Source organism: Numida meleagris, chromosome 3, assembly GCF_002078875.1.
Source record: "Numida meleagris isolate 19003 breed g44 Domestic line chromosome 3, NumMel1.0, whole genome shotgun sequence".
In the NCBI taxonomy this organism is placed as follows: domain Eukaryota; kingdom Metazoa; phylum Chordata; class Aves; order Galliformes; family Numididae; genus Numida; species Numida meleagris.
This window is the reverse complement of record NC_034411.1, coordinates 5,943,588-5,957,656: the sequence shown is the minus strand read 5'-3', so window position 1 is coordinate 5,957,656 and position 14,069 is coordinate 5,943,588. Positions and strand designations below refer to the sequence as shown.

The window sequence follows — 14,069 nt, the reverse complement described above, 5'->3', positions numbered from 1 at the left end:
TACCTCCAGGTAAGCAATGATGATAGGACCTGCCGATTTACAACAGCTCTTTATTTCACTTGGATTATAAAACATCATCACAGGGCTTTAGTTAAACAATAGTCACCTGTTTCAAGAGTGTCAATTTCCCCTTTATTATAAACGCTAACAAATTAACTTTATTTTCCATCAGCATTATCATAAAAACTTAGTCTAACTGGACATATTTTTCAGTGATCCCCCCGATGCAAAAATTCTGAAGAATCTGAAGTAGATCTCTAGGTTGTATATACACGTAGCTTTAGATATACCCATATCAAAACTCACCATTTCTGTTTATCACTCATCATTGTGATCTTTCACTTAATATAATATGTCAACATTAGGAAAATATGATCAACCATAGCATTTTGCTGCTGTATAAGATATTTAATGATTGAACAGAATCGCAAGATTACAGGAATGCAATGGCAAAGAACGTACACATTCATTTAAGATTTCCACGTGGACTTTTCTTATTCCGCATTCCAGAAGTCCATGAATAGCTTCCAGTTTTTTCTGTTTCTTTGACCAAATACACATGAAAGGTAATGAGGTGTGTGTGTATATTATACATTACATACCATATGTACTCTTTAGATATTTATAAGCAAAGGTATGTAGCGTACGCTGAGTATACATATAGTATGTAATATAGAGAGGTACTGCAGGGGTGTTCTATGCACTGTGACTTACAGGAGTGTGCGTAAATACATATCTATGTGGTAAATTCTTCCCTCTGATTTGCATATGCTGCTCTTTCTGAGAACTCCGTGCCTTCTCTGAAACCTCCTGCTGTCACTGTGGGCCCTTCAGTTCCAAACAGACATCAACAAACCTGTCCCCAAGCCTTTTGGGTTATGCCTCACGTTCATGGTTTGAAGCAGGCCTGTCTCGTCCTTGGCTTAATTCTTAAATCTGCAGGTTAAACACAGCTGACACTGTAATATATCGGAACGAATAACCAAGAGTGCTTTAAAAATAGAAATCACACAGGGCCCGGTTCTTGTCCTTCTGACACCTGTGTTATCCAAATGTGACCCTGTTGTCTCTGCATGCAGCGCAGAACCTCTGAGCAGCACGAGGCTGCTCGTCTGGGGTTTGCAACGTAATTCACGTACGCTGAAAGTAGGTTTAGCTCTTTATTTTGCCTTTGTATTTGGAAAGGAAAGAACAGGCCTGATGGAAGGATAGAAGACGGATATTCACTTGAAATAACAATAAATTATACATTCTTAAGTGAAATGTATGCACCATATAACCCTTGGGTTACATTTTTAATTTATTAGATAAATATTTACTTACTATGTTTCTACCACTACGCACCTGATTAACCAGGAAAATTCTCAGTAAAACACTTCAGGTGAATACTCTGTATATTAAAAATACGTAAGAAAACTCTGAAACCCAGTCACTGCTGTAACGGTGGATCTCTAAACAGTGGATCTTGGATCCTGCAGACACGTTAAGCACCTGCTTAACATTAGTGCTTGAATAGGTCTGCTGCTTTTACTGTCAGTGCCTTAATATTTGCAGAATCAAGACCCTTTATTTCTCAAAGGTTCGGTTTGGGCTCTCACACCTGAGAACCTGTAGTGGTTGTTACCTTGAAGAGCCCACACAGAGGGGAGAGTGATGTGGGCCACCAGCGGACCCCGAGGTGGGAGAGACTGACTTATGTGTGAGAGGTGAAGGTGGGACTGACGCCAAAGAGCAATAATTACTGACAAATCTTCCCAAATGCACTACATTTTATTTATTTTCCCAAGAAGGCCAACATCGCATTACACATAAATTACATAGGCATATTTTTCTCCTTAAATATATTTGTATAACACAAAAATAATAAATCTCTGTTTTTAAAAGTAAAATTTGAATTAACATCGTTTGGGGACTGAAGCTGAATCCTTCGTATTTCCCACAGCAATTTGCTGACAGCCAGGCTGAAAAACCCCAGAAAACAGGGGTCTGTGATTGGAAATGCTGACATGGCTGCGTCTTCTGCTGCTGTAGTATAAAGCTTTAAGTACAGAGGTGGGCAGATGCACTTTGGCACACAGGTTGCAAGAAATCCAAAGATCATTCCCTATGTACCCATACCACTGTAAGATGGTAAACTGATTTAAATTGCCAACATTAAAAAGAAAAAAAAAAAAAAAGCCTGAAATTTGTGCTTCTAGAATGCCCTGACTGATTGCAATCCATTTCCCTTTATCACCTGGCTCTAGCATTGCCTTGCCTTCCCAATTGCATGCTTGTGGCAGAACCATTCTGTGGCTGAAGTGTTAACGTGTATATTGTGTAAGTATATATACTAAAGAAAACTCTAAAAAGAATCGGTTTCTGAAAATTGGATTGATAATTTTTCTTCATCTCTGGATCATTTCTTCTTCTAGGGTCTAGTGCTATTTTGGTTGAAGCCAGTGGGGAAAGTCCCACTGACGCCTGTGATGCAAAAGGAGCTGTTAGACAAACAAAGACCTCTCCAGGCAACCTCTTTGTGATTCCCTCTCTCACAATAATTTTTTTAAATGTACCCATTATCATCAACAGCCAATATTAAAATTCACTCTTTTTTTTTTTTTTTTTAAATACAAACAACATTTACCACAAAAAAAATGAAGGGAATAGCTATAAGCATGTTTACAGGTTGCCTATTTGTATGACACAAAAGAAAAATCATTTACAGTCACAAACTGTACATAGTATTTGGTGGGGGACAATACATTTGTGGTTTAGAGTAAAAAAATGATTGCTTTGGTGGTGATTAAAATAATTATTGACAATATATAAGACTTTAAAATCAAGAAAGTGATAATTTGGCTACAGAGACGATCATTGTTATATGTCTAACACAGAGGTTTGGATAGTAGAAAGGTGAATAGAAGGATCTGGGAAAGGAAAGACACTGTCATGCAGAACAGCACTAGTTCTTGCTCAGTATACTCTTCAGGCTTCTCTCCACTGCTTCATCTAATTCTTCTTCCAACTCTTCCTTCTTGGACATGGCCAGTTTGGACTGATAATCTTTTACTATTTGGTCTATGTACGGTGCGCTCTGGGTCCCGTGCAGCATCAGTGTCCACTCCTTCAGCACGCCCCGCTGCGGCACACCGCCGACAAACCCAATCTCTAGAACCCAGGTGCCTCGGGGGTCTTCTCCCCAAGTGTGTGTGGTCATGAAAGGCCATTTGTCAAAACCCACCTTGGAGTCGTCATCCCTGGGACGCCGGCTCAGGAGGATGGACTTCGTTCCCATTGGCGAGGTCATGTTGATGTTGAGGTCTCCTCGCCGAGTTGAATTCACAGTTATAACTGCTTGGACATGTTCCAGGTAACGGACAAAATTCTCCTTCCCCTCACACGCATCAGTTGTAAGTGTGAGGACCAGCTTGCCACTTGGTGGAATCTTTCTGCAGGTTGAAAGATAATTAAGCAAATTAAAAGGATATATACAGCACAATGGCTCATTCTAAAACCACCATTTACCGATACCGTACAGAAAAACCTGTAATGTTTTCCTTATTAATAAATGGAAAGGTAAGGAAATAATAGCTGCAAACCTAGCCAGAAAGAAAACATTCTTGTTTTAGAAAACGATATTAAAACCTTAATTTGAAAATACATCATGAAATGTACACCTACACAAAGAGAGAATACAATTAAGAAGTACATAACTGCTATTTAAGAAATGTTAACGTTTATTTAATAGCCGCCTCTACTTCTCACTGCTGTTATTGGGTATTTGCATAATAATGTGTGTTTTCACTTAAAGAGCCATGAGTAGTCGGTTGCGTCAGTCACCTGAAAAGACAGCAGCAAACCACTCCGGAGCCACTTGCACAGAAATTCAGTGCAGCAGTATTCATGTCTGTATCCTTGCTGTGATTTGGAAACTAGCACAAATATTGAACCTAGTTTCAGCTCACTTGAAAAGTATGTTTCCAAGCAAATCCCTGGCCTTGAGCTGATCCCGAGCACTCAGGAAGGAAGCACGCTTGTTTGCTGAGCTGCCAAACATGCAGGCACTCTCAGTGCTGTTGCACCCCGCGCAACTGAGGAAACCTGGGGAGGCAGCATCACTGCCCAGCTTGCCCCCAGCGTGCTGTGGAGAGCAGGTTGCACCAGCGCCTTCCCAGCACTCGCAGTCCTGCTCAGGACCTAGGTTTTGCAGTAAAATAAGGATGAGTGTCCTTTTTAAGGGGCACTGACCACGTTGTGTAAGTGGAATGCCTTCTCTTCAAAAGGAATGTGAGTGTAAATCCAGCCTATCCCTTTGCTACTGATATAGTGCATTCTTTGGAGAGCAGTGAAAGCGTTTCATTCAAGCCTAACTTCCAGGAAATCTCTTCTTCCAGAGATGAGCTTCAAGTATTGTTCAGTACATGGCTAATATCAGCTCAGGCCTGTCTCTGTCCTCCTTTCCTAGCAGTTTGATTTCTTGGGAATACTTGCAGAGTAAAAAGACATTTGTGCCCGGATCCTCAATGCATTCAAACATTTACCTTAAACAGAGAAAAAATGTGTTGTTCTGAATTTTCAGGATGCCCTACTGCAGGAGCTGGTATAACATAAATATTACATAACTCAAGTATTTTGAATGCTTCAGTATGATTCCCTTGAGATGCATTTTGTGTCCCTCAGCATAAGGAAAATGCACTATATGCAGCCAGAGGTGAAGGACATCATCTCACAGTTGCTATCTGCTTGAAATTTCTCTGCGTGGGAAGCATCAACCTCAAAGCAATCTGACTTTGTATCATCTGATACCAACTAACAATGCTTTGTCAAACAATGCTTTGTTCTGAGAGTTGCCATAACTGCTTCTATCTCTTGCAGTGAATGAAGGAGGACCTCACAGTGCGAGTCTTCTCTATCAGCACCAAAATATGATGCCTTGTTTCTGCTAATGGGCAATGCTGCTATGGTACACAACTCTGGGCCACTATTAAATATCTAAGAATATAGGGAAAATAGACACACAAATATGTGTATATGTATACATATAGAATACATATAGCCAATGTTGCTGCTGCTAGATCAAACTGGAAAAATAAGTGGAAGTGCAGTAGAAATGTCATTATCAAGGAACCCTGAATCCTGCAAATACAAACCCATCTGGATGATGGGAGCAAACTTTGTCTTTGCCTGGTTGAGCTATCTACTAGGGCAGCATACTGGATTAATCTCTTCTTCCAACAGAATAATGACGCTTTCAAAAATGGCACTGAAACGTCGAATTTCAAATGTTAAAGACATAAATTGGCCATCATTAGGTTAGTTTTTCAATAATTAAATTGAATGATAGCTGTTGTAGTCAAGTGGTATTAATTCACTTACTTGTTGACTCATTCACTTTAGCACGCAAAGGTAATCAGAAAATAATTTGACAACCTAGCCTGCAATTAGTGACTTGAAGAACATAAACCAAACACAATTAAATGCTGTAATGATCAAACTGAATGTCTGGTACCTATAGATGACTGTTTCTTCTGGAGATCAATTTGTCTGCTAAAATAGGTCAGCAGGACTTGGCTGAGAAGTATTTCATGTGGCTGCAATTTGTGTAATTTATGGGGCCAGCCTCCCAGATTTTCACTCATGCACAAGCTCTTTATGCACACCAACTTTGGTGCAAACATACCTGTAAGCACTTACGAGAAATGGATGCTGCTATTAACAACAGTGGCACTAGGAACAACGCAACAGGTCAGCTGTAAAATGCTATCTGTTTTCCTCTAGCAAACCAGAAATTGAAAGATCACATTGTTGATTTTGTCAACTTATTGAAGTATCTGGAATGATACTGATAACGTTAGGCTTTCTTAGAAAAAAAGTGTTCATTAGGTTTCTCTGCTTATCTAGTTCATTGTCAAGGTATTTGCATGCCTGTGAGCTCTCCAACGGCTGAAGAAACAAAACACATATACTAGACTTACTCAGGTTCCTGTATTGACCCCCCAACACAGTGGAATCTCTCGGGAACAGTCTTCCAGTCTTTTGCCATCTTAACCATTGCTCCTGCGTCTAGGACACCATAGCCAAACAAATGATTGAATTCCAGCCCGACACCATTCCTACGCCACCGATGAACTTCATCGTGAAGCTGGTTCCTTTTGGAGGTGAGAACTGTCAGATGCTGCATGTCTCTCCATGTCAGATCCAAGCTGTGGAAGAGCAACAGGGAAAACAAACAGTACAGTCTTTTCCTGCAGATATTAAATTAATGTGAGCAAGCCCTTTGCTGAAATTTGCTTCTGTTTGTGAATCTCAGAACAATTATATCTACACACATAACAGTAAAAAGCTTCTGTTGATTTCAGTGGGAGCAAGAATAGTTTTTAATTGTGTAGCACAACGCCAAAATCACAAAATTGTTTCTGAAAGCAACTACTTTCAACTAGACATCAGCTATCTACCGTGCAAATTTTAAGCGAATAAAATGAGTAGGATAACATACCAGATCCTGAAGAGAATACAAAAAAAAAAAAAAAAAAAAAAGATGATGAGCAAATTTGTGTAACCTTTGTCATAGATCTCGCTCTTTTCCTTGCCTGCTCCACCTGCTTTTCCCATGGACCTTCCTGTGTTCACCCAGAGAAGCTCTGCTCAGATGGAGCTGGTGAACTCTAACGATCAAGGTCTCGGTCACTTCAGCAGACTGTGAATGTGGATATATGGGCTGTGGGTGGCTGCAGGTTTGCATTGTGAGGTACAGTGGAGCTTTATCATCCATAATCTGCTAGCACAGATGGATGCAGTGAAGGAACATTTGTCTAGATTCCATGAGCATTTTTCATCATCAGCTCTTGTCTTCCTAGCTTTGCAGTGATTACAATGACAGGAAGGGCACTTATAAGTTATTATTCTGCAAGATTTAGAACTGACATTCTAATTCTACATAACTAAAGCTATTCCATTTGTTTTATGATGAACTCTTTCAGCATTATAATATGTTTGATTCAAACCATCAACCCAAAAGGATCTGTTTTTCAGCATTCTGTGCCCAAAGTAATGCTTGCATGCATGCTGAATGTACACCAGAATAACCACTTACTTTCACTTTTTCAAGCTGACATGAGATAGATAGCTGAAAACCAGAGATCCCTTGCAGTATGCTTACTGAAAACTTTTAAGAGCTGCCACATATCTTAAAAGGGAACTTCCCATCTCACAGATTAGCTTATTATTAGAGACATGTCAGATGTACATGGAGCTGAGAGACTGCAGGCAAGAGCAGCCAGCATGGGAAACTGCTAGCCATTCCTGTGAAGGCAAGTGTTACTCGTCCAGGGAAGTTCTGCACAATACAACAGAAGTTTAATACAGCCAGAGTGGAAGGAGACACTGACAGTTCTTTTCTTCTTTCTCCTCAGCAAAGGCTAGAGAACCAGCTGCAGACCAGGGGGATTAGTCTAATTTCTACTCACAACAGTTTGGCAAGATTTATTACACACTTCATGGGCAGCCCAAATAAAGAGGAATGATTATTATTACTGAGAGATTAGGGTTGTAGTCCAAGTTAAACATGCAGTGGTCAGAAAATTCATTAAATCTTTATATTTTTATGGCCATATTGATTTATTACACTGTGGCTGTCCCACTAAACAAATCTGATAGTGGAAGGATTGATCGTCCAAAGTTAAGATACTTGGCATGTTTGTTTGACACACATAAAACCTGAAAAATGAGACTTGGCCCAAGTCATGCTCTGAGCACAATAATCATTTCTCTGCTAATGATATAAATTTTGTCTCCTCTGCTAAATCTTCATTCTTCTACATACTGTCAAAGAAAACTATGTACATAGTGTTCAGCTCATGCTGAGATTATGGTAACTGAAGCCGTATAGCTGAGCAAATGTTCTTTCACTTCATAAAACAGTTAAACACAAAGGAAAAAAAGGTGTAGTTCATTGTAAGGAAAACTTTTCCTAATCATGAGAAAAGAAGATAATGAGGCAAAATATACTAGAGGTCTCTGATGTTATGAATAGCATGGAAAAGGTAAATAGACATTGGATATTTGTTCTTCCACATAACACAGCAATTATCTAGCACAAAACCAGATTAGCAGCCATGGGATAACGAACAACAAAAGAAGCATTCCGCACCACTGCCAAAAAATATTATTACTGTGGAATTGATTGACACTGGATGATGCAGATGCCAAATTACTGACAAGCTGAAAAATTCGAGTCGGACAGATTCTAAGAAGAGAACTCTGCCTGTGGCTGCTAAAAGGGATAGGCTGACTGCTCCCTCCCCAAAAAACTCATTGCCAAAGCTGCTTAAGTGAAAGATCGCTATTAATCCCTGCTTGCTACTCACTCCCTTAAGTATCTGTCACTGCAAACAGTCTGTGGGACGAGATGAACTCCTGTCTGATACTATAGGTTCATTCTTTTGCTTTTGTAAGCTGGGCGTTCCCCACTAAACGTGGAGAAATTAAGTAACCTCTCCCTCAAACAGTACTGAAAAGACAAAACCCTGGATATAGAGGACACACAGAGAGCAAGTGAACTTAAATATATCTGCTTATGGCTTTGGCAAGACCGTAGCTCCATCTGTAAGTCACCAACCATGTCTTTACTCTATCCAGCAGTGCGTCAGCTGCTCATCCTGCCCGTTGTAGCAGCCATGCTCATATGATGAACATTAAACAAACCCCAGGCCCACTCCTCTCCAGAGCTCATGAAGAATTTCTTAACAGCTTACTTAGCCTCCAGGGCCAAGGCGAACACTCCTGCTGCTTCAGGGGCAGCTGCAGATGTTCCTGAGTGACGCAGGGTGCAGTTGCCATACAAATCTGTTGTAGCCTGCAATGATATTAGATTTAATTAATGAAATGAGTTATTCCATTTTCCTTGCAGCTGCAGATGTAGAAAAATACAGAAAGTGGAGTTTGTGCCTTTGCTCTTCAGAGTAATTGTGTATTTGTTCCCAGGATCTGTCTTCTTTAGAATTGCTTATGAATGCAAAAACATCGGGGGATATAGTTACAGAAGGTATGAATGCAAGAATAAGTTACAATGCAGGAAAACAATGTTCACTACCACTTAGAACTCAAACTTATACAGATACCATTTATTTCCTATAAGCACAGTTTAACCAAAGGCCTTGAATTTCCTTATAGTTGTCGCAAGGGCTGGAAACTAGAATTGTTAACAGTACTGAGATTTCTAAGATTTGTACAACTCCAGAGCCAAGACTGGCTGCAGTCCTCCATGCAGACCTAAGGAAAACCTTAGAAGTGCATATGGTGATAATTACAAAGGTGCCATGGATCACTTCAGCTGATACCAGCACAGTGCTGATACCAAGACAGAAACCAGTATTTTTCTATCTGCTACTTCACACAGCCATTTAGGATGCTACTTACAATGCATAAAGTCTTTGGGGCTTGAGATGGGGTTAAGGAAAACATATAATGGCTTTTGGCAAGGGCAGACCTTGAGTTACTACACCACATTTTTCTCCTCTGTGAATTAGACTACATCCTGTCTAGTCTGGAGGTGCTGGAGAGCAGTATCAGTACAGTGGAGGAGAATCCCAGCTAGACTCGAACATAAATCACATATTTTCCATGAGAAATTATGGCCCTGTGATGGACTTGAGTATGGTGCTCCACACTGCTCTCTGTATGTGACTGTATCTCTGAAGGCAATCTGAATGTCCACATTTCCTCTGTAGGCAACTGAATGTCTGTCTGCCCTGTGAGGCTTCTAGTACAGCAGAAATCTGGTTCATGACTGCTCTGCCAGAACAATTAAGGATGATTTCAGATGCCAACCCCTTTCATTTAGGTTTAAACAAAAGCCTTTTGTCAAATTGTCCTCTGGAAAGAGGGCAATTGAACTTCCAAATCTGGTTTCTGATAAAGGGAAGCACGAAATATATGAATCTCTAAGATATGGAAGATCATTGCTATTCTCCATGTTAATTCCACATCTCCTCAGCTGACAGTTTTGGCACAATCACATACTGCAGATGAGAAAATATCCATCTCAACAAAGGACCATCTGGAGCTCCAAAGCACTCAGAGTTGTAATGGGTCGTGGGAGTGCAAAAGGACAGCAGCAACACCACAATAATATCTGGACTCACCACACCAGCCTCCGGATTTCTCTTCCTCCCATTACTGAATGTGGAGGCTAGGGTTGAAGAGCAGCTTTCATCATACAGAGCTGTCCGTCCATCATTTATAGCAGAATTGATGGAGATGGTCCACATACTTGATGCATAACCATCACAGTTGCAGTCATCGTAGCTGCCCCCATCTCCAGAGGCCCAGACGTAGATGCTTCCTTTCCCTCCCCGGCCCTGTGAAAGGGGAAAATTGGCCCTCCTGGGTTAAACTGCAAATAGGAAACAGTACCTACGTTCAACAGCACATCTAATTGTGAAACTAAGCATCTCTAAAGGAGAAAACTGATCCAAACAAAATATACGTCAGCCGTAAGCTGAAATAAAATGGGCTTCTGCAGGTTATTAAATCTGGTTAACTGGCAGCCACAGCCAACTGTGCAACTTCATGCACATGGAGCGTTTCCATTTATCTCCTGTTTTGCTTGATGCCCTGAAGGCCTCTGTGCCAGATGCTAAGACGATTTATAGGTTCATTAGCGCTTATGTCAAGGTCTAAATGCTATAACGAAGGTGTTCTTTTAAAAGCGCTACAGGTCATCTCAGACACTAGCTTTGTAAGATCTAATTAGGTTTGGACGAGGACTACAAACTCTGTAAAGCTGGCACCTTTTTCCTCTCAACAGATTTTCTCTGTAGGTCTCACTGACGCAGAGCTGTTTTTCTGGCAAATCAGCTTCTATGACCAAGCAGAAAATCAGAGATCAAATCATCTACAGAAAGATGGTCTACCAAAACCACCACAAAGTCCAGAGATGGATGGGAGATACTGAAGCTGTGACCTTCCCATTAAAGAAACTTGTATCCTCTCTCCCACTTCCAGGTAAGCAAGGAGTGGGAAGGGATCAACTCCATTCCATCTTCTCCTGCCATACTAAGACTGGAAGAAGGTAAGACCTCAGAGCGTTGATGCTTGGAGGAAGATCAGTGCCACTGAAACCAAGCACGGATCTCCCACTGATTCCAGCACAGCCAAAATTTCTCTGTGTTTAGGCTAATACAATCCAATGTTTACCAACAACAACATCACAAGGGTGCAAGGCCTCAATTTACCATCCTGTTTGTGTGCACTGGGCAGAAGATGAGAAAAAATATCTTCTGGTCTCTTCATTGTCCCGCAAGAAATGGAAGTTAAAGCATACGCATACAAAGCAACTTGCAGTGGTATTTTAATAGGAACCTTTTCTGTGAGGAATTTAAATCAAATCTGAGCTCCCAGCAGTAGCTTCTATTTTTCATCATACCTCACTGAACAGAGCAACCTCATTATTTCAAGCATGTTAGAGAGTTGCATTATAATCCATTGAATTGCACAGCGGGCCTGCTGCCACTGGGGTACATAGCACCTCAGGACAGAGATTTTCATAATTAAGATGATGACTATGAAGAAGCACACTGAAATCAGTCTGAGAACTCCTACCAAGACCTGAGATCAATCATTTTAGTTTTAAAGGAAGAGGATGCTGTTGCAAAAATACATAAAACCAAAATAATACCAGCAAATTATTAAAAAAGAAAAAAAAAAAAAGCAAACAGACAAAACCAGCATAATGAGAACAGTTACATCTTTTTTTCCCCTTTCACTTTTCGTGTTTCCCAGCTTGTCAGACTGCTGCTACCTGGGCTTTGGACTCACTTCCCAGGCTACATCACAAGCTTGCCATCCTGCCTGCACGCACCATCACAGCACCGTCACCATCTGTGTCTTTTGGACAGCCTCAGTGACAGCTAGAGCACACGCCCGGCCCCAGAAGGCAGGTTGCTGGTGCCAGGAACAGGATGTTTGGCACGTATGGGCCTGTTCTTAAGCAAGTCTTTCTTGCCAGCCATTTTGAAGGGAGATGAAACCCTTCATTTTCATATGACAAATTTGCACGAGTCGCCTGGTGCCAGGCAGTCAGCCTCCGCAGCATTCGTTCGGTGTCGGGAAGCAGACTTTGCCCTGCATGGCAAAGTGGGAATCGCTGCGAAGCAGCACACCCCACAGATGGGATTTGTGGAGGATGGCAGAAAACAGGCCTAACAGATTGGTGGTGGGGTAAGGGGGCATCCACAAAGGAACTGAAGTTTGGGATTGGGTTCGTGGGTGTAGTAAGCCTGCTAAGTGCTGGTGGGGGCAGGTATTACGCCTGTCGCTATTCGGAGAACAGTCGAAGGATATCACTTCTATGAGAGCTGCATCCACAAGTGTGGTGTAGTGCTGGTTTTGTTTGTTTGTTTTTAATTACCTTTTAATACTCTAATTGCTATTGCATTTCCCTTTTAGCCAGGATTGGAAAGATACAAATGCTACTGGAACAAGCTGATAGCAGCCCAAGTGCAATATTTGCAATGATGCCTAGGGTGTGTTTGCTGACACACAGTCAGACCTGCAGTAGCTGGATAGTTTGCACAGGCAAACAGCTCATTGGCTGTCCTCAGGCATCATTCCAAGTATCACGCAGAAATGTATGGCTTCAGAGGAAGTAAATTTTCAATTCTCTGGATGGCATTTGTGTAAACCAGATTAATCTCACTGGGGCCAACTAAGCATCATACTAGAAGCCAACTGAAAGCTCCTATTTGCATCTCAACTTTCTACAAACCTCAACAATTTCAGTGGTGTCACTCAACTTGTGCTGCTGTAAATTTAGAACAAAAACAAGATTGGGCAAGGTGCTAGTAATAGGCACTAGAAACACCAGAGGGAGCCTGAATGAAGATTCAGAAATAAGAGGGAAGACTGCAAAACAAGAGGATGCATTTTAAAGAGTATCCTTTCTCCAGAATCCTGTTGAAATCTGTTCATTTCCCCCAAAAGCAACCCAGAGCTTGGCACCCACACTTCTGAGCCATCTGAAGCTGTAATTCGCACTCACAGCTGAAAATGGATCTCAGTGCCTCGAGGAGCAGCCTAAAAGAGTCTCACCTCTCAATTCACACTAAGCCAAGATGAAATCCTGGGCAAGGCTATATGCTCAGAAAGTCACAGACAGCTACTGAGAAGTTCTCTTGGCAGAAACAGCAGGTTTTCTATTTCCAGTGCTCTTCGTGAGATGTTGTGCTACTGACAAAAAATATCCCTGAGAAGCTTTATTACCCATTTTTTCAACTTCTAAAGAGCATAATCCCAGGAAAATGCCTTTACTGAACAACCTTGCAAAAGTGAGCAGGCAGGGAACTGCAGGCTAGTTCATTTTATGTAACTTAAGGTACACCTTGAACTCTTTTTCACTTTGTTATCGTGTTCATGCGTCATGCTTGCTGGGCTACTGCCTATGCCAGTATTCCTCTAAGCTTTAATTCTTGGATCACACTTTCCAGATAAAAACTGGTGGTATTTGGCAAATAAATCTCCTTCAGCTTCCCTGGTCTTTCTTGTAAAGGCTGTCAAGTGCTCATGTGAATAACAGCTGAGCCCCTAACACAGCTCGGACTCTGCTTCAGCTCCTGTAATGTGCTCATTCCAGCCCAGCCATCAAGGTTGCTAAAGGTGGATGGAAGGAACATTGCAGCCTTTACAGACCATCTCTGATACAGACTCTTTGGCTTTGCACTATTTTTTTTACCTTACATGATAGTAATTCTGTATTTCTTCTAAAGAAAAAAATAAGTGTTTCCCAGCACTTTCTGTATAGTTTAATAGCAATTTTTGTGCCTGCTATGGTAAGGTATGAGCTGGTTTTCCAGGAAAAGCAAAAAAAAAAAAATTAAAAAAAATCTACAGCTTTTTCAAGTCTTTGCCATTGGTCTTAGCAACTTGTGGATAGGAGCTGGCCAGTTACCATTCCCTATTAATTTCCACAGTATCTTCCTCTGAAAAGAGTGTTTGTTTCCCTTATAACAGCATCATTAGAGCTTTTGGCACTTAATTATGTGAAAACCCTTACATGTTTTGTAATTAGGAACTGCATCCTTCAGTAACAT

General features: G+C 41.1%; 1 protein-coding gene across 1 annotated transcript in view; it reads right to left on the bottom strand.

Annotated features, from left to right (window-relative positions):
* Positions 1,752-14,069, bottom strand: part of PCSK2 (proprotein convertase subtilisin/kexin type 2) — a 97,364-nt gene continuing 85,046 nt past the window's right edge. Inside the window, exons 9-12 of the mRNA XM_021391832.1 lie at positions 10,125-10,340; positions 8,736-8,836; positions 5,958-6,185; positions 1,752-3,431 (exon numbers count right to left, since the gene is read on the bottom strand). Of these exons, the coding sequence (XP_021247507.1) occupies positions 2,945-3,431; positions 5,958-6,185; positions 8,736-8,836; positions 10,125-10,340 (1,032 nt within the window). The 3' untranslated portion in view covers positions 1,752-2,944. The remainder of the gene's footprint in view (positions 3,432-5,957; positions 6,186-8,735; positions 8,837-10,124; positions 10,341-14,069) is intronic.